General features: G+C 41.0%; 1 protein-coding gene across 1 annotated transcript in view; it reads right to left on the bottom strand.

The window, feature by feature from the left end:
- PHF20L1 (PHD finger protein 20 like 1) overlaps positions 1-21,032 on the bottom strand; it is a 2,880,694-nt gene that overhangs the window by 221,693 nt on the left and 2,637,969 nt on the right. Inside the window, exon 23 of the mRNA XM_044066227.1 lies at positions 17,689-17,884. Within this exon, the coding sequence (XP_043922162.1) occupies positions 17,689-17,884 (196 nt within the window). The remainder of the gene's footprint in view (positions 1-17,688; positions 17,885-21,032) is intronic.

The raw sequence follows: 21,032 nt of genomic DNA, 5'->3' as shown, positions 1-21,032 counted from the left end.
ATAGAACAAAACTCTAAAAACAACAGTTGTCACAGAAACACAGAACTTTAATGAAGCTTTCGGGCTCTCAACCCTTCATCAGCATTACACAATGTTACAATTTACATCATTTAAATAGAGGAACAGTTAAAATCACATGATCAACCAGCCAATGAATTTTAAAAAAGTTTTTTAAAAGGGAAATGTTTAAAACATGAAAATATATGCAAGTAGCGTGTTGTGCATAATATATTACTTAAATAATATTTTATAAGTTATTTAATTGGCGTTTAACTAGTATTGGTTTTATACTAGTAGTGTTATTTAATCCTGGTGGAGTTTCAGCCTGTAGTCTTATTATCCACTCTAGTTCTCTTGTTTCTACAAGGTTATTTATATCACCCCCCCTCATACCCACTTGTATTGCATCTATACATCTGAATCTAAAGACCGTATAATTGAACATAGGTCTGAAATAAACAGACAAATACAGACCAATGCCCTATATAAGCATATATATGAGTTCAATGCACATACTTTTAGATTCAGATGTATAGATGCAATACAAGTGGGTATGAGGGGGGGTGATATAAATAACCTTGTAGAAACAAGAGAACTAGAGTGGATAATAAGACTACAGGCTGAAACTCCACCAGGATTAAATAACACTACTAGTATAAAACCAATACTAGTTAAACGCCAATTAAATAACTTATAAAATATTATTTAAGTAATATATTATGCACAACACGCTACTTGCATATATTTTCATGTTTTAAACATTTCCCTTTTAAAAAACTTTTTTAAAATTCATTGGCTGGTTGATCATGTGATTTTAACTGTTCCTCTATTTAAATGATGTAAATTGTAACATTGTGTAATGCTGATGAAGGGTTGAGAGCCCGAAAGCTTCAATCATAAATACACCCCATGTCTGGCTCTTCAAACCCTCATTAAATGGGGCTGAAATTAGGTCTAAATGAATCATGTCAATGTGTACCTTTGACTGTGGTGCTGTGGTTAGGCAACTAATGCTCTTCTGGATCAGCAGTCTAGTACCGACCTCTGAATCCATAGTAATCAGATCCCCTGGATAGGTTTCTTTTTAACAAACTCTTAACATTCTTTCACTTGTGCTAGGGAGACTGTAGGTGCCAGAACTAATGACAGCCAGAAATCCAAGGAAGCACCCAAAAAGACAATTGCTGTGTCTCTCACGGAGTCCGTAAAATGAAGTTTGTGTTGCTCTTATATCCCATAAAATCTCTCTCTGGCTTACTGGGAGCATTGACTAGGAATCTAGCTCTACAGAAACGGTAGCAGAAACATATTCAAGGGCATGCACCAAGTGGGAAAACACCTGAAAGCTTTGGTTCCGCTATGCCAAGGAGTTCAAAATACCTTTCTGATGTGGAAGTGAGTTGCATCACTCCTCACTTGAAGTGCTCCCTCACAGCATTCATTACCTCCCCGAAGGAATCATCATCCAGGAGGGATCCAGATGAAAGTGTCATCACTGCTTGTGCCATAACCGAAGGGATAGCAGACTTGGTCTATACAGACTACAGTCACCTGTCCAAGTTACTATCTGATAACCCTTTGTGGGAGGGAATCTTGATTATTTTTTCCTTAATGAGACTGTGTCCAAGTGTATCTTTGTTACTGATGATCGTAGAAATTACCTGACCACAGGCATCGACAGGGACAAGAGTCCAGCAACAAAGTTCTCATTATTATATCTTTTAAAGTATTTTCTGGTGGGACAAGCCCCTCCTTGCAACTCCAGCACCCACTGTTGCTTGTATATAGAAACTCTTACAACACCACATCTTAGAATTGAGGAAATATTCCAAGACAACTGCAATCTCAGATTTAGTATAGTTCTTGTACATTCACACTTACAGTTCTGCTATTGGAAAGATGTCAAAAGGCACTCATGGACACATGGGAATTGTCATTTAGCTGTGATAAAGTTGCTAAATCAGTTCAGGCCCGTTTCTTCTGCTGAACTCCCATTCCACTGTTTGTTTCCAAAGGGGATATCACAGGTTGAGCAATTGCTTGGAACAGAGGGAAGAGATGTTCTTTAACCATAGAGTCTTCTGCAAACTTTTTCACTACTACCTTCCTTTGCCCGGCCATTCTATAGTGCTTGTGTTCTAGGGATTCATTAATTTTTCTCTGTACACTGAAATGCTTCTCAGTTAAGAGAGAAGTAGAAGTTTCTTCTCCAAGCTCTTCCAACTTACATTTAAAAAAAATCTTAAAGTTGCCAGCTTTTCTTAATAGGCTACTTCTGTTAAACATTTTACAATGTTCACAAAGAGTGACATGACGTTTCACATTAAGACAAAACAACACTACAAATGCAAATGATAGTCCTTAGAGGGAATCTGTCTTCTAAAATGCACTTTTTAGCAACTTCCTCTGGTGACCTCAACAAAAAAAAAAGCCAAATTCTAGATAAAAACAGCAATGATGCTACAAAGAGTATTTAAAGGAAAACAGCAAAACAGGATTCTTATTGTGCTTGAAGTTTTACTTGGAAACAAAAGAAGGACTTGATTAGGACAAGTGATCAAAAGAAACTGGACAGCTTCAATGGAGAATGCGGATAAAGGCTGACTACAGCCCAGGTGACCAGAGTTTGATAAGGCACTTAGTGCTTGAGAGGAGAAGATGGGCATGCCCATTCTGCAGAATGGGATAGTGAAATGGAGCAGTGCATGCACTACTGCTTTCCTTTGGATGACCGATGATACCAACATGTATCCCTGGGGTAGGATTTCATTTCACTAAGCCACCGCTTGGTGGTAGCCTTTGTAGTAAGCACACTGAAGTACATGGGTACCATGTTCCCTCCCAAATTAAGGAAAAGCTAGGCCATGTACAAAAAAATGTCCTCAGAGCTAGGATGTAAAATACTCTCATGGCATCCTACAGCTCTCCTCTGTACTCCAGCACTGGACAAGTATTCCCAGTGGACTGAGGAATGACTTGACATGTACGACTGGGGAAAGCTAGGTAATAGATGCAAAAAAGCACACAAGAGAAAAACTGAATATGGTATGCATTACTGTCCCTGCAAAAAAGTCCAGATGTGTAAGTACACTTACTATAACAGATGATGTTTGAACGATCAATAATGCAGAAGCCTTAGCTATATGGGTTATATTCTGCTTAGTAAATTACTAACAGCCAAGCCAGCTTCCAAAGTTTACAGGGCATATTCCACATGCCCATACCTTTGACAGCTGAAGCAGAGACAACTATCGGTCTGGGAGCCAATCTCTTTAGAACTTTCATGCCAAATTAAGGCAAGAGGCTACAGCTCTGAAAGAGCTCAATGCTAAGTATATAACAAAGTCCACACACTAGGAAACAAAATTCATCTTAGTCATGCATGCTAACCCTATCCCTGCTTCTGCCCCCAAACTGCACACCTTACCTTAAGAAAAAAAATGTTGTTACACTACCACTGTTCAGACAAATTTGACACTAACTTTGGTAGGGTTATGCTTAGTACGTCAGAAAAAGAAAGGTATTGTGTGTGTGTGTGTGTGTCGCGCGCGCACACACACACACACACACACACATACATACACAAACAAAAGTGTGCGCGTGGTGTGTGTAGGTTTCCTTAACTTTGTTTTACTGTTTTATCTGTCTGCACATGCACATACATGTGAGTTTCCTCAATTTTGTTGAGACACTTTTGATAGAACCACAGCTCTGTTAAACTACTTCATTGACTCCTGATGCACCGCACAGCTAGGAACACATCCATCCATCTATGTCTGTGTATGTATGTCAGTCAAAGCCATTAATATTTTAATATAATACTTTTGTCTTTTAATTGTACTTCACTACAGCTTCTTTATTTTATGTGATGTACCTTTACACGGCAACATTTATTCTTTTTAAAATTACAGAGCTGTAGAAGTGAAAGTTTTAGCTTCTTCAGCATTTGCCTGTACTTTGACTTTTTTTTTTTTTTTTTACAATGCACCAACATGTGCTTCATGCTTCCTCAACACTTTCAAACCCCCGACCTCAACCAGTGGCCTATGTGCTTAAAACAGTCATAAATGCCTTTCAAAGTGATGATCCTAATTCCAAATAGGTTTTCTCTGGCAAACTCCACTAGAAACATCAATCAGGAATCTAAACTCTTTAGCAGAAGTCCTGCTGAATTCACAGTTGATAGCATATTCCCTTAACCATCTGGCTGTATTGATTAAACAAAAACATTTTGCAGTTACCAGTGGTTTAGGCTCAAAATGTCTAGTTATTTAAGCTACTCATTTTATCTTTCGGGTTTTTACAGTTGAACAAAGCTCTTTGTAATCCATATATGGACATGCCCATTAGCAATGATTTACTTTGCTACCTGATCTCCCAAAGGAATATTACTGCCAGAAAAAAAAAAAAAAAAAAAAAAAGACTAGTTTTTCTACGTATGAAGGTTAACAAAATGGCTGGCTTAAATTCCTTAATGCTTTCAAATGAATCATATGAAGAGAGTTCAGAACTGTTACAAGCTGAAATCATCACTACTGCTTTTGATTCTTGAATGTAGTGAAAAGAAACTCTGATGATGACCAAGCATACAGTCTGAAGCCACTTTATTACAAAGCACAGAATGAGTAACATTCACATATACAGACTTTATTCTTTTTTAAATAGATCACAGGAGGTTACTAGGCTATCGACCCAAAGGTTATTTCAAGCCTACCCGTTTCATCCCAATGTAATACCAACGATATTCTAGTCAATACCCGGGATTGCATTTAGTAATGACTGTCCATGTCCAGTAAGAATCTACTCTGCCTCATTCACGCATCCAGGTTCCTTTTAAACTGTAGAAAACAAAATCACAGTACATCCACAGTCTGTTCGCCATGCGGACATGCTGTGATTTTGTTTTCTTCAGTCTGTTGGCCCTGCAGATGTGCTGTGATTTTGATTTCTTCAGTCTGTTAGCCTGCATTTTCTAGAGTTTGTGTCCTTTTGAACAGTGTCACAGAGACACTCTGCTTCACATGAACTGGCAGTCTATTCCAAAGATGTGGCAGTCACTGGGAGACAAATCTGTCCCTCCAGCACGTCCTATTCAAGTCATAGGGCATATTTAGGTCCCTGGAATGGGTGGCTCTAGTCCCACTTGACTTACGGATTTGTAGCAAATTCATTAAGTTTGGGTCGGAGATTGCTCTGTAAGCCAGAACTGAGTCTCCCCTAAATCATCTGTATGATACTGAGTATAGTGACAGGAACTTTAGTCGGTCTGTGTAAGGCATGTGCCGGAGTCCTTTGATCTTCTTTGTTGGAAACCTCTGAGGTCTCTCCAAGTGCTGCACATGTTTTGTATGGTACATGCCAACAGGAGTGTTATACTCAATTATGGGCCTGATTAGTGATGAGTATAGATAGCGTTCTTAATGGTGATGCCAGTTCATGGTTTAATTTGTTTAGAAGCAGCCTGGTGTGCCGTCTGGCCCCATAGAGGCTGTGTTTTTTTGTCTTAAACAAGGCTTTACTGACCTGCTCTTCAGATTTTGTTGTAATGTTTGTTGATACTGGATGTCCACCAGGGAACTTGGGGGCAAGGTATGTGATAAGATTGGAGGGAATAAGGGAGTAAAATTTTTACCATATCTGTCTGCCAGGTGGGGCTCTGGCTTTTATTCTTTCTGGAACAGCTGAGTCTATACACTTATACAAGTGACTGTACAGGGCTTCAGTGTAAAGTCTGGGTCTATATCAACTTATCAAAAGCTGATAAGAGCGGACGCTCTTTGATCGATCCCTAAACAAACAACCTAAATAGTGAAGATAAGAAACAGTGATTTTTTTCCCAGGGAAAAAAATTGCTGTTCCGCAAAAAAAATGAAAATACAACATAAAATGGGGGACTTTGCCCCCCCCCCCCACCACCACCACCTACTTAAATATACCAACTCCGAGATTTTACCACAGTGGAGGAAATGGCAAACTAGTGAAAACGGCCCAGCGATTTCTTTTCCCTGGGAAAAAAATTGTGCTGTTCCGTGTCTTCGATATATAGTGTGTTCAACGTTTAGGGGTCGCTCAAAGAGCGTTCGCTCTTATCACCTTTCCATAAGCTGATATAGACCCTAAGTTTTGGTGCAGTTACCACTGGGGGTGGGGCTTGGAATGTTTTTATACCTTCCCCTAGGAGGGTACAGTTTGCCTTGGTGAAGTTTTTTAGTTTGACTTTGCCCTTTGAGAGTTCTGGTGTTAGTGCCAGTTCAAAGGTGACTGATTTGTCATCAGATTTAACAAATGAGGGACCGACAATTGCGGTCGTGCATCTGTTTGTCATGTTAGTGAGGACTAGATCTAGTATGTTTGTTCCTCTTGTTGGGGTTTGAAGAATTTGTTCCAGGGCATTTGAGTTAAAGTCAAGAAACTTTTGTGGAGGTGAGTTAGGGCTAGAGTAGGTTTCTCTGTTGATGGTGGGATAATTTAAATTCCCTGTGACCAGAGTGTTTGGCAATATTTGGATTGGCTTCAGTTTGGCCAAGTAGGCCTTGTACACATCATGATTCATGGAGGGAGATCTATAACTAGCTAGGACTTGAATGGGGGGGTCTTACACACCGTAACCTGAACTTAGAGTAACTCCATGGAATTGTCCTGTCTAACTAGCTGGGAGATGAATTAATTTCCAATATAGAAAGAAGCACCGCCTCTTTTGGTTCTCACATGTTCGTTTTACAAGCACCGCCTCTTTTGGTTCTCACATGTTCGTTTTACTATCTGTAGTAGGTGTGGAAGGCATTGTAGCCTTGCAAGGCTGGGGTACTCTCTCAGGCCTTGAACCAGGTTACTGTGACTACACAGACATCTACATCCTCCAGTGACAGGAGTGCTTCCAGGGTGTGCAGTTTTTGGTTTAGGCTCCTAGCGTTTAGCAGCATAACCTTTACTTTGTTATGGTTGACAATTTTCAAATAAAGAAGTTATGTACTCACCATAATGTTCCATGTTCGTTGTCCTTGATCTCGCCTTCCTTCTTGCTGTTTGGGTTTGAAGCCGACTCTCTGCTCCGACTCGGCCGTATATTACAGCTTGAGAGCTTTTACTAGCTTGAGGCTAGCCTCTGTCCCAGCATGCCTAGCGGTAGTTAACCTGATCTCGTTTGTGATAACCCAGTACTAGACCATACAAACAGACAAGAGATATACTCTGTTTTACATATCAGATGACACCTACATATAAAGGTGTAACGCATCCGCAAGAGTAAGAGGAGACTAGGACTAACCAAAAGGTATAGTAAAAAGGAAACCCAGCCAGTATAACCAATAAAAGCAAGGGATTCCTCTCGATCCTGCAGGAAGGGGGAAGGAGGGTGGGAAGCAAGAAGGCAGGTAAGATCGAGGACAACAAACATGGAACGTTACATAACTTCTTTATGTTATGTTGTCCATATCTCGCCTTCGTTCTTGCTGTTTGCGACAGTGACCCCAGCACTGATTCTTGGGTGACTCACTGGAAAAAACTCTTCAGGACCGTGGAACCAAAGGATGCCCTGTTCCGGGAGGCCACATCTGCTTTGTAATGACTGATAAAGCTTTGAGGATTAGCCCATGTAACTCCGCACAGATCAAAGGCAGTCTGGTTTGAAAAGCAATAATGGTAAATTGAGATACTCAGGGGAGGTTTTGAAACAGGTGGGATCGCCTAATGGGGCATCCTGGAGCATGGGTTCCCTACGCTTGGGGCGGAGGGGAGGTTCGAAGGCGGACACTGGCACCAAAGCCAAAGGAGCCAATGGAGCCGAAGGTGGAGCTGTCTTAGCAGACAGCACGCTCATCACCTCGAAATCATCACGGTCCTGACTCGAAAGAGTCTCCGGCTCCGAAGAAGCCGGCAACTTCCTCCGAACCGAGGGCGACAGCTCCAAGGCTGATGTAGGAGCCAAGCTGACCTGCGCCCAAGCTCTGAGAGGGAGAGTAGGGTCGGACAAGGGTCCGATGCCACTCTCCCCCTCAGAGCCGATGAGGGAGCATCGGGTCCCAGATCCCTCGATAGAAGGGGGTATCGAAATGATCAGAGCGGTAGTCGGAACTGAAAGACCGGAGGAGGTTACTGGAACCAACGGTTCCACCACTACGACTTCCATACACTCCGGCTCCGAACTCAGAGGCGTCGGAGGAGGAATTGAGGCAGGTGTTGCTTGGGCTGTCAGCAGCATTTCCGTCTGGGATGGGCCCAAAAGTATTTTAGCTAATGCTGGTGTCCTAAGAAGCCTCTTCACCACCCTCTCCACATCATCCCAGAGGCCATAGCAGCATCAAATGGGCCCTTCAGTAAACATCTTAAGATTAATTTCTTCTTTCGCTCCTGCAGGACTCGAACTAAATGCATGGTAAAATAGAACACAAATCCTGCAGGTGAACAGGTCCTAATCAATATACACAACTCTTGTCCCCATCCATAAGGGACATCTTTTGACAGCACGAATCGCACTTTTTGAAACCCGAAGGTTTCGATTCCTTGGCAGTATCTTTCGACATAATGTCAAACAGCACTTTGTAAAGCTAAACAAAGAGAAAAAAAACACCACTAACAAGATAACTAGCCAATAACAGACAAAAAAAATCCCTCTTTTTTTTTTTTATAACAGACAGGAAAGAAGAGAAGTGGGGGAGAGCCTCTAAGTTAAATGACAAACTCCCCACCTAAGGAGAGCCTCCAACTTAAATAGCAACTCCTTAAAACATATAGGACGGCAAGAAAAGCAAAGAACCCTCCAAGTTAAACAGGTTTAAAACAGGGGAAAGGGCCAGAGAGAAAAATGGTTAGTCCCCAACAAATGCAAGTCAATCGGATGGGACAGTGAAGGTAGAAGAACGAAGGACAACTACTATTAACAAGTTAGAAAGATAAGTAAGAACATTTTTCTTCAAAAATATAACAAATAGAAAAACACTTAGCCTAAGCCAGTATCCGCAATCTTGAAAGCTGCAAGCGGCTAACGAGATCTGGGTAACTACCACTAGGCATGCTGGGATAGGGGCTAGCCTTCAGCCAGTAAAAGCTCTCAAGCTATAGTATACAGCCGAGTCATAGCCGAGGGTCGGCTCCAAACTCAAAAAGCAAGAAAGAAGGCAAGATATGGACAACATAGTATTGACAATTTTGTTTTTGAGACCTTGCCTAAAAAAGCTATGGGGGAGGCAAGAGCCTTTGCCAGCAGCCGAAAGCCTAGTGGTGTCAGGTGGAAACCATCTCTGCCAAAGCAGCAAGGTTTGTCGACCATATCATCCCAGGTTGATAGAAACTGGAACCCTTTGAATGCCACCAAAAACTAAGCCAATTATTGAAATCGATCATTTTTTGTTTATACTGTGGCATCATTCTAGGTGAGGGTAATAAGCTGCTCAAGGCTAAGGACATACCTGCCTGGGACACATACTCAGAGCTCAGTCATGTCTCTCTTCATATAGTCCAGGTCATTTCACTCCAACATGAGCTACGGCAGAGTCATAATGGTAGTTATTGCCAGGAGACCTGAGTGCATGCATGATCTGATGGATACTGGCACTGGATAGACAGGTGATGGTGTCTTTCTCCTTATCTAACCTGGTGAGTGGGACATCCATGTATCTCACTATGGGAGTCTCCAATGACAAGAAAATATGGTTAACGAGTGTTACACCTTGAGGGCTTGGTAGGCAAGACACTGGTGTTGCTGTGTGTCTTGGGTGCTGTGGGAACAGTGTTTGTTATACCAGTCTTGTGTTTTGGTGGTCTTTGGTGTTTCGGCAAGTATTCTTAGAGAACCTCTGCGTATGCTGATGCTGATTTATGTGTTGGACGTGTACTATGTGTGTGAGTAGTATGGGTGAGCTGACAACCTCTTCAGTGTTACTGTTTCGAGTGCTAAAGAGCAGGGCTTCAAGATTCTTGGTATAGATACATCTCTAGCACTCTGTACTCAAGTGAGTTATTAGTAGAGGGTTGTCAGTGTACATGAGGCAGTTGCTACACTGCCTCAGGAGACCCAAGTCAATAAGGCTGGCGGCAGAAACAGGGATAGTCCATCTGTCCATAATGCTAGGTTTGGAGAACTGTTATCACAAAGGGAGTGCTTTCAGGACTGATCTAGGAGGTGCTCTGTAGAAAATTACTTCAGATGAGGTTTTTGGCTGGTGGTTTAATAGCTCATTAGCAATACTTCTTAGACCAGAAATGTACTAAGGATGAGGACTACACTATTGTACTACAGCTATATCTACAGGAAAACTTGTCAAAATTATCTGTCCAGCTATGGAGCACAATTGCGTGGATGCACAAACAAGCAGAAACCTGCTCAAACATGGGGCTTAAATACCAGAAGCTAAAAACTTAATCAAAAGAACCAATAATGATGCTTACTCCAAGCCCTAGACCAATTGCACTTCATCAGACTTGTTCCAATCAACAAACTTCTCTCACAAGAGTGCAGAAGGGCCCTTTCCAATCAAAGATGGCTTGGAAAATGTGCTCAGAATACAACAGCCACTACAAACAGACCCAGATGCAGCCAAAACCTGTATCTGGACTATGCTACAGCTACTAGCTACACTAATTTAGGTAGGAAACACTAAGAATGTTTTAAACAGCAGAATAAAAACAGCAAGGAGACTCTAAAGAATGTTTTAAACATCAAACAAATGTGGGAAAACAGAACATACAGAACAGCTGTTTTGAAAACAGCGAGAATTAGTAACAATTACTATGCAATCATTGAAAATAGCAAAAAAAGCTTTGCAAACTGTGAAAACAGCAAGAAAACATGATTTAAGAGGCACAGTAAGGCAGACAAAGCAGTACAAAGAGTGCAGTTTAGTTTACAGGATTAAAATACACTATTAAATAAGCAGAACACAATAAAAAGTGCAGCAAATAACACAATCAAGCAAAAAAAAAATAGGCACCTTATGCTTTTTTGGAAGCTCAGAAGCCACTAGTCGTCTTGAATTTCAGCTCAGAGTTGTGGTTGCTAGCCCACCTCAGTTCAGTTCGGTTCAAAAAAAGATGCATGGATATGTGCTTTCTTTTATTAAGACTTGGCACTTATGTGCAAACAGCCATACATTAATGAAGTTGTCAAACAAAATTTTTGAATGACACCTAAAACAGACCTCACTAATGAAGGCAGCATTACAAAAGGGATTATTTAAGGTCATCCTTAAAGCAGGAAAGCCTGAGACATGCTATCCTGTGTAGACATCTACCCAAGCATGGTGCCTTAGCAAAAGCACTAATACAGTAAAAACTACAAAAGGTTACATGATAACCCTCTATAAAAACAGTGATAAGAATTTCACGAACTTCTGGTATACCCTGTGTAACCCCAGGTCAATAAGCTCTGCTGGAAATGAGGATCAGGGAAAACATTCTACTAACTGCAACCACCAAGCACCAGCCAAGAGATTTAACTTAGGAAATGCTCTCCACAGTGCAGGCCAGTTGCTGGCAAGCTATAGCTGCTCAAACTGGGAAAAGGTAGTGCTAACATCCAATGATAAAACTGAAAGGCGGTGCCTAGAGTACACTTCTTGAAAGTCCATCATCAATTTCCAAGGTGGGAGAAACACAAAGGCAGAAATGAGCTCCTCACTAACGACAGGGGGAGCTGGTGACATATGGCCCTTTGAGCTCATCCTATAGATAGACTTGCATTCTAGAAGATGACTAATGAGTGCCCCCTTATCCTTCAAGTTCTCATAGTGCTCCAGTACTCTCCCAAAATCATGAGTGAACCTTCAGCAGATTTCCTTCTTGTAAGAAAGAGGTTCAACCAAAAAAAAAATAAAGTAGTCTCATATTCACAATGCTAGGCTGAAATGCTGGCAATTGGCACTGATTCACATTAGTATCCTCACACAAATAGTAAAGGCCAACTTTGTTGAAGGTTTTGGCTTATATCTATCAGGGTCATAAATATTGCTGAATGTTGTGATTAGGAACCAAATATTTGGTTGGAAGAAAAGAACTAGTGGGGACAATGGGTAAGTGTATCCTCCAATCTAGCACATGATATTACAACACTGCACTGGCAGAAAGTATGCAGACCCTCAAGGATAGGAGCTGGAATGAAAAACGGTCAAAATCCCAGGCCTTCACACAATGAGATGAACCCTCACCTTCAGGTATGTATGCCAGGTCTATATCACTTCTTTGACATTTACTTATCTCGAATGGCTATTTCATCAAACCGACATCACTGAACAAAGTGATACAGACTCATGTATGCCTGTATGCTGCAAAGATGGGAATGTAAGGGTCACATCCAGTGGAAAGACAAACCTTTCAGAACAAGCACTGGTAGTGATCTGAGTCCATCTTCCTTAAACTGCACCTCATCAGCTGACAGCTTCTGATGGAGAGGTCCCTCACAGGATTCCACCCACGATAAGGGAGGAGCAAGACACCAACCTTCCGTCAAAGGCTCTGCTCATTTTTAAAACAGTATGTTTTTTTATGAGGTACTTATGTGGAAAATTTTCTCTCATTTTATCATTACATTTCCATCACAGTCAGGAAATCCTTCAGTCTGGCCTAGTTAATTTCCAACGGAATAACTTCAAAATCTAAAGTCATCATCCTACCACTGTATTCTTACTTTATCAGACCAATCAATGAATACAATGCCTACCCTTTGGTAAGTACAAATCCAAATATACTGCTGAAAAGAAACCCCCCCCCCCCCCCCCAAAAGATTCAAAGACTTCTTGCCAAAAAATGAAAGGCCCTATATCCTTCAACTATCTTGAAAGATTATCACAACTCTCAGCTGCATCTTGCTTTTCAAGTCATGAAAGATACAATCCTATTTGACCTCCTATTTCTTCACAAAATGAGTGGCTCTACAAATACAGGCACTAGGGATTAAACCTATACAAACTATAATACAATAAATTTAACTTGCTGGAGGGATAGTTTCCTAACTCAACATATTTCCAGCCTATGGAGTAAGTTACCAATACAGCTCTAAGTACTACTCAAGTCTAAGACTAGTCTTGATGACTGGATGAGTAAACAAACTTACACCATAGTCATCATGTACAAACACTGCTCTGCTGGAGATGTGCACAATATTACGTGCTTGAAATGCCTGGCAAAAGCTTTCAGTGCTTCTCCTTAAAGATGTAATATTACTAGGCATCTTATTGCCTCCATGATCGCTTGACTAGTATTGTTCCTATGTTATGTTCCTATGACTGAAACTTATGAACCCACATGCTTGAGGTATACTATACTATGCTTGTGGCAGAGTAACTGAGAAGAAGAGATACTATTCCTACATGTAAACACTAGCACACAAAATGAGACCATGGAATGCTGAAGCAGCAGCAGTCTCGTAAATAAGCTGATCTAAAATCTGCCATAGGAAAGGCAACTTAACTATACTTCCTACATGCAGTAACACAGTAACTGACTGAGGTATCACAAATATCTGTAACACAGTTTATGCTTAAGTGATTTGCAAAACTGTTTAACTTTTAAAAAACAAGGCTGTAAAAGTTGGAGAGAGGAATATTCAAATTTAGTCAAATATGATTTTATATTCTTATACTCAAAGAGAGGAAAAACAAATCAAGAGCTCCAGAGAATCAGTACAAAGGAAATGCAGGTTAAGCTAACATGCTGAAAATGTGCAAGTTACTGGCCAGACAAAAAAGCATTAGTCATCTATGAACAACCTACAGCAAACACTGTTTCCAGCAAAAGTACTCTAATATACTTGCTGAATGCTCTCTGCAGCTGGTGAACCTTAAACCTCTGATACCCAGTTTACTGAAAAACAGCTGCCCTTGGTTTTACATGGGACAGCTTACAAAATGTAAACAGAAGACATATCTACTACAACATAATGGATAAGTAGAGATTGGTGCCTCCCCAAACCAAACACCAGATGCAACAAAGAAATTTAATAAAATGTTGACTTTATTAATAAAAGTTAAATGTGAGGGCTTTCGTTTAAATAAAATATAAACTTCCTCAGACCTCCTCAGGTCCGAGGAAGTTTATATTTTATTAAACGAAAGCGCTCACGTTGAAATTTTATTAATATAGAAAGTTTTATTAAATTACTTCATTGCATCTGGTGTTTGGTTTGGGGAGGCACCAATCTCTACTTATCGACTCTTCTGCAGTTGGTTTTATTTGTTCGTAGTTTACTACGACATAATGACATCTGAAAGAAATTTTGATAGACTCCCACCCTGTGTCCTCAAACACACATCTGTTGTATGAAAAATAAAATGTTACTTCTTCTTGCGGCTTTTCCCAGTTAGGGGTCGCCACAGCGGATCAGCTGTCTCCATCTCTTCCTGTCCTCTGCATCTTGCTCTGTCACACCAACCACCTGCATGTCCTCTCTCACCACATCCATAAACCTTATCTTAGGCCTTCCTCTTTTCCTTTGACCTGGCAGCTTCATCCTTAGCATCCTTTTCCCAATATACTCAGCATCCCTCCTCAGCACATGTCCAAACCAACGTAATCTCGCCTCTACGGCTTTGTCTCCAAACCGTCTAACCTGGGCTGACCCGCTTATATACTTATTCCTAATCCTGTCTACTCTAGTCACACCCAGTGCAAATCTTAACATCTTTAACTCTGCCACATCCAGCTCCGACTCCTGCCTTTTTGTCAATGCCACTGTCTCCAACCCATATAACATAGCTGGTCTCACTACCCTCTTGTAGACCTTCCCTTTCACTCTTACTGGTACTTGTATGTCACAAATCACTCCTGACACTCTTCTCCACCCACTCCACCTTGCCTGTACTCTCCTTTTCACCTCTCTTCCACACTTGTCATTACTCTGAACTGTTGATCCCAAGTATTTAAACTCATCTACCTTCGCCAACTCTACTCATTGCATACTCACCATTCCTCTATCCTCCCTCTCATTCACACACATATATTCTGTCTTAGTCCGGCTGACCTTCATTCCTATCCTCTCTAGAGCACAACTCCACCTCTCCAGGGTCTCCTCAACCTGTTCCCTACTCTCACTACATATCACAATGTCATCTGCAAACATCATAGTCCACGGAGACTCCTGTTTGATCTCATCTGTCAACCTGTCCATCAGCACTGCAAATAAAAAAGGGCTCAGAGCTGATCCTTGGTGTAATCCCACCTCCACCTTAAACGCATCTGTCACTCCCACTGCAGATCTCACCGCTGTCACACTACCCTTGTACATATCCTGTACCACTCTTAGGTTCATAGGTTCATACTAGGCTATCTGCCCTGGGGCAATTATAAGCCTAGCCCGATTCTGTATGGCTTACGCCACCCCTTGATTTGAGTATACTGTGCCCTTTTTAAGGTTTAGTTTACTGTGCCTCTATCTAATAGTGACACGGGAGTAATCCCTGGGACAAACCTACGATCCCCCATCCACTTATCGAGATTCTTCTTGAAGAGATTCAGTGAGGTGCTCTGCCTCACATGAACTGGAATTCTATTCCAGAGCGAAGGGAGCCTCTGGGTTATGAACCTGTCCCTCCAGCAAGTTCTATTTATTTCTGTGCTGAGGTTCAAGTCCCTCGAGCGTGTGGGTCTAAGGGATTTAGATTTACTGAGGTGGAGCATGTCCATTAATTCTGGATTTGACATAGCTTTGTATGTCAGGCATAGATCGCCTCGAAGCAGGCGGTATGCAACTGAGTAGAGCTGGAGTTTTTTTAACCGAGCAGCATATGGCATCTGTTTGAGACTCTTGATCTTCTTGGTGAGATACTTTTGGGGTCTTTCTAATTGCTGCAGGTGTCGGGTAAGGTACATCCCAAAAGGGGCATTGTATTCTATGATGGGCCTGATGAGGGATGAATAAAGGGACACGATTACCTCTCTTGATCTAGATGTGAAACCCTTCGTGATGAGGTGGGCTATGTAGAAGGTCTTTCTAACCACTTTGGCAATGTGGTTTTCAAAGTAGAGATTGCCATCAACTTGGGTCCCCAGGTCCCTAATAACTTTCTCTGTACTTAATGGGTTTCTGCCTATGTGGTAATTTGTGGGCACATTGTTTTTGCCAAAGGGTATGACTATACATTTTTTGGCATTTAGCTTTAAACCATGGTGCTGGCACCAGTTATCTGTCTCTGTGAGACCTTTCTGAAGGATGTTTGTGTCAGCTGGAGAGTTGATTATGGCGCCCAGTTTGCAGTCGTCTGCGAACTTGGTGAGCCATAGTCCTCCCACGTTTGCCTGTACCTCGGAAAAGTATATACCGAACAAGAGTGGTCCCAGGACAGAACCCTGTGGGACGCCACTTGTGACCGGTTTCGAGTCTGTCATGGCTCCAGCAACTCTTACATACTTCTCTGCCACTCCCGACTTCCTCATACAATACCATAACTCTTCTCTAGGCACCCTGTCATATGCTTTCTCTAAGTCCACAAAGACACAATGCAACTTCTTCTGACCTTCTCTGTACTTCTCCATCAACACTCTCAGAGCAAACATTGCATCTGTAGTGCTCTTTCCTGGCATGAAACCATACTGCTGATCACTAATCATCACCTCCCGCCTTAACCAAGCTTCCACTACTCTTTCCCATAATTTCATGCTGTGACTGATCAATTTTATCCCTCTGTAGTTACTACAGCTCTGCACATCACCCTTATTCTTAACAATCGGTACCAAAACATTTTTTTCTCCATTCCTCATCCAACCTTCTCTCTCTCTCTCATTCTCTTATCAGCCCCTCAAAGTACTCTTTCCATCTGTTCAACACATTCTCCTTGCTAGTGAGTACGTTTCCCTCATTATCCTTTATCACCCTTACCTGCTGCACATCTTTCCTAGCTCGGTCCCTCTGTCTAGCCAATTGGTACAGGTACTTTTCTCCTTCCTTAGTGTCCAACCTTTCATACAACTCTTCATACACCTTATCCTTAGCCACCTCTCTCTTTACCACGCACCTCATCTCCTTATACTCCTGTCTACTTTCTTCATCTCTCTGACAATCCCACTTTTTCTTTGCCAACCTCTTTCTCCGTATACTCTCCTGTACTTCCTCATTCCACCACCAGGTCTCCAATGTTACTACAAAGAAAAAATAATCCCCAAAATGTCATCAACTGATGAAGGCAGCCATTCAAGCAAAGGTAACAGATACGTTAATTTTACATCATAAAGTATTGAACTGGTACGATCATCCATTTATTTTTTTAAATCTGTTAACCAGGTAAACTCCTTAAATACAGATGCCTTTTATCAGGCATGCCCAGGGAGTAGTGTCTGCTTATGTGACATTCTCATAATCACACAGGTTTTCAAGTGAAAACTGGGGGACTCAAACCCAAGAGTAAAAAAGCTCATCACTGAACTAAACTGCCAACTATAAAATTTGGTGTAAAAATATGACTAGTATTTAGTTCAAACTTTTAAGTAACCATCAAGTTAGTACACCACAAAATTAGTGAGTTACTGAAAACAAAATCCTTTAACAAAAGCAAGCAGTAGCTCCTACTGTGTCTACCACATTTTAATCTTGACATTAATGACATCAGAAAAAACACGACAGCTTCCCTGGTATGTTATTCAGACTGGAAAAGTACCTATAGAGACTGAAAAACACGACAGCTTCCCTGGTATGTTATTCAGACTGGAAAAGTACCTATAGAGACTGATACATTTTCCACTCTTGCTAAAATAAACAAAACTTACTGCAGTATTCCAATCTTGAGCTTCAGGCTGTGAAGTATTTCTGCTGCACTATATACATCAGCCAGTAAATGATGAGTTGCAATAATTTTTTTAGCGTTCTGATGAGAGTAGTTTTCATTTAGAAATGATAATCCATATAAGTGCCCCTTATTCAGCCAGTCTTTATCAAATCTGTATTTTGCACTCCACCTCTGACCTGAAATGGGAAAGAAAATCTAGTTAAAATTGCCACATCATCTTTTAAATAAAATTATGTTGGCAAAGTATATACTCCCACTAATGAAATACATTTTTCTTTTTCATTTGATGTTTTATCATCACAGTGAAGTGCAACCCCTCATTCACCATAATACAATGGTCAAAAATCAATTACTCAGTGAAAAGGTAAATATAGAGGGGTAAAGTGAAATAGTAAAAAGGGAAAAAAAGCACAGGGAGAAACCCAGTTCAGATTTCTGTTAAAGGTCGCATCTTTAGGATAAAATATTTATACTTCGCCTACTTTTACCCAAACGATTATACCTGGATGCTATCAAGTTATATAAACTTTCTATGGCAGTATATTCATTCATTCTTACAATTACACCTGAGGAAATGCTGATCCCCTTGTCTTTATAGCAACAAACTAAAATCTTTCTGCAAGCATAGGAAGAGTAAGACTGATGATAGAAGTCTCAACACTGATGAGTGTGTGAATGCTCTTAGCACAACAGCAGACACAGACAGCTGTGAATTTCCTCCCAATACGACTCTGATGACTACCCGATTTTCTACAGTGAGTTTTGGGGAGAATGATGCATGTCCTAATATCATGGCTTTAGAAGTTAAGGCAGCCATGGCAAAAAGCAAGACCTAATGCAGTTTTCTGGCCCTGATGGCTTGTCATAGGATCATAGAAAGTTACTAGGCTATTGGCCCTGAGGCCCTTACAAGCCTAGACAAAAATTTAGCCCATGTTCCAAGAAGTCAGCACCCTATGCCACTGTCCAACAGGGACACAGGTGGAATCCCAGAGGTGTACTTTCTGTTCCCCATCCAGTTATCCAGGTTGCGCTTAAAAAGGTTTAATGAGGTACTCTGCTTTACAATGGAGAAGGAGTCTATTCCACAAAAGGTGGAGTCTCTGGGACAAAAATCTGTCCCGCCAACAAGTCCTATTGATGTCTCAGACCAGGCTGAGGTCGTGTGTGCGGGGTTACTCGAGTGGAGCTTGACTTGTGGATATGCAGCGATCCCATCAGGGCGGGGTCTGAGACTGCTTTGTATGCTAGACAGAGGTCACCTCCGAGGAGTCTGTAGGAGACTGAGTAGAGGGGACAGGGCTTTTAGTTTACCTGTGTAGGATAGATGTTTGAGGCCCTGGATTCTCTGGGTGAGGAATCTCTGTGGTCTCTCCAGCTGCTGCATGTGCTTTGTGAGGGACATGCCGAAAGGGGCACTGTACTCAATAATCGGTCTTATAAGGAAAGAATACAGGGATGTTATGACCACCATGTCCCTGGATAAGATACCCTTACTAATGAGGTGGGCCATGCTGAAAGCTTTCCATACAATGGAGGCAATATGGTGGTCAAAAGTCAGTTTGCTATCAACCTGAGTTCCCAAGTCCCTCACAACTGATTGCGTGCTTAGTGCCTTATTATTAATGTGACAACTTGTGGGGACGTCATTCTTCCCAGAAGGGATGATGATGCATTTTTTATCATTCAGTTTGAAGCCATGTTTCTGGCACCAGTCATTTGTTTGGGTGAGACCCTCTTGCAGGATGTCCACATCACTGGTGGAATTGATGACAACACCAGCTTGCAGTCATCTGCAAACGTGGTCAGTCATAGCCCACTAGATTTGGCCTGCACCTCTGAGAAATACATCCCAAACAACAGAGGGCCCAAGACCAATTCCTGGGGTACACCACTTGTTACAGGTCTACTACTTAAGGTGGCTTCCCTTATTTTGACTAGGTGGGTTCTATCAGTAAGCCAGTTTGCTACCCATCTGGTAACATATGGATTAATGCCTAGTTGACAGAGTATCTATTATACTTGAGTGGGGAAAAGTATCGAAGGCCTTGGCCAGGTCAAGGTAGGCGGTGTGCACCATCTTCCCCTTGTTTATGGCCTTGGTAACTGTCTCAAAGTTGTTGACCAAATTTAACAGGCATGACCTCCCCTTGCATGGATTTCTGTCTAAAACCTTTACTTTTCGTGTACCTTGTTTAACTTGCTTGATTTAGAAAATCTTATATACTGGCTTTGTATCGGAAATTTGGAACAAATACGTTGGAGTACCTATACCTAAAGACAGAAAAACAGGTAATGTCTACAAGCTAATAAGCATACTAGTTTGTTAGGGGAAAGCCTACGAAATGATTATTTTACCATTGTTTTGTGAGTCATATAAACATCATCTATACATTTCTCAATATAGTTTTGTACCTGGTCACACCTGTTGAGTAACCTTATGGAATTTTATGACAACACTGCACTTTCCTAGGAGCATTATTAACTTGCCGATGTGGTATTTTTGGATCTTTCAAGAGCATTTGACCCAGTAGCATGCAACAAAATTTTTCGAGTTATGAGTTCCTTGAACTTTAATAATTTTAATATCAAGTGGGTGCAGCAGTGACTTTAAGCAGATGTAGGATGCAAAACTGTTTCAAAGTACAGGACAGGCACTGTTGGTTTTCATAAGGGATCAGTTCTTTGATCTTTCTTCTTTGATTTACTTATGACCTCCTGATAATCTAGTAATAGCACATGGATAAAATAGGATGTCTATGACACAAGTTGGGGCCATTATTACTAGTGCTGATGAACAAGGACTGTTGCAAAAGCTGGTGGATTCTTTATATAATTGGGCATATTACAAATGCAAACCAAAATAAGAAAACAGTTCTTCAAAACCAAGAAATGTTTATTCCCCTGGTACCTCGGCAATAAATATATATACAAATAATAGAATTACATCATTAACGAATACAATTCAAACAAAATTCAAAAACACCTTCCAAGTATAAAAATGATTAAGACCATAATGTGGCACCTTATTAAATTTAAGAATACAAATACTCTCTTTCAATAAGTATTTTTAAAATTACTCCCATACTGAAAGTCACAATTAACTTTTAAATCTACCTTACACCCATAAAAATCAGAAAAAAGTTTTGTTAACATACTATTAATATCACCATTATGAATATTCCTGAAGTGTTCTGTAATTCTAACAGAAAAAGCTCTTGTGGTTTCTCCAATAAAATATAAATTGCAGGCACAGCAAATTACATAAACTACTGCTGTATTATGGCAATTAAAATGACCCCTAATATCACATTTTCTTCCATC

This window comes from Protopterus annectens, chromosome 3.part1 (genome assembly GCF_019279795.1).
Source record: "Protopterus annectens isolate FY-2018-M chromosome 3.part1, PAN1.0, whole genome shotgun sequence".
In the NCBI taxonomy this organism is placed as follows: Eukaryota; Metazoa; Chordata; order Ceratodontiformes; family Protopteridae; genus Protopterus; species Protopterus annectens.
Note: the sequence above shows the minus strand (reverse complement) of the source record. Positions and strands in the feature narration are given on the sequence as shown.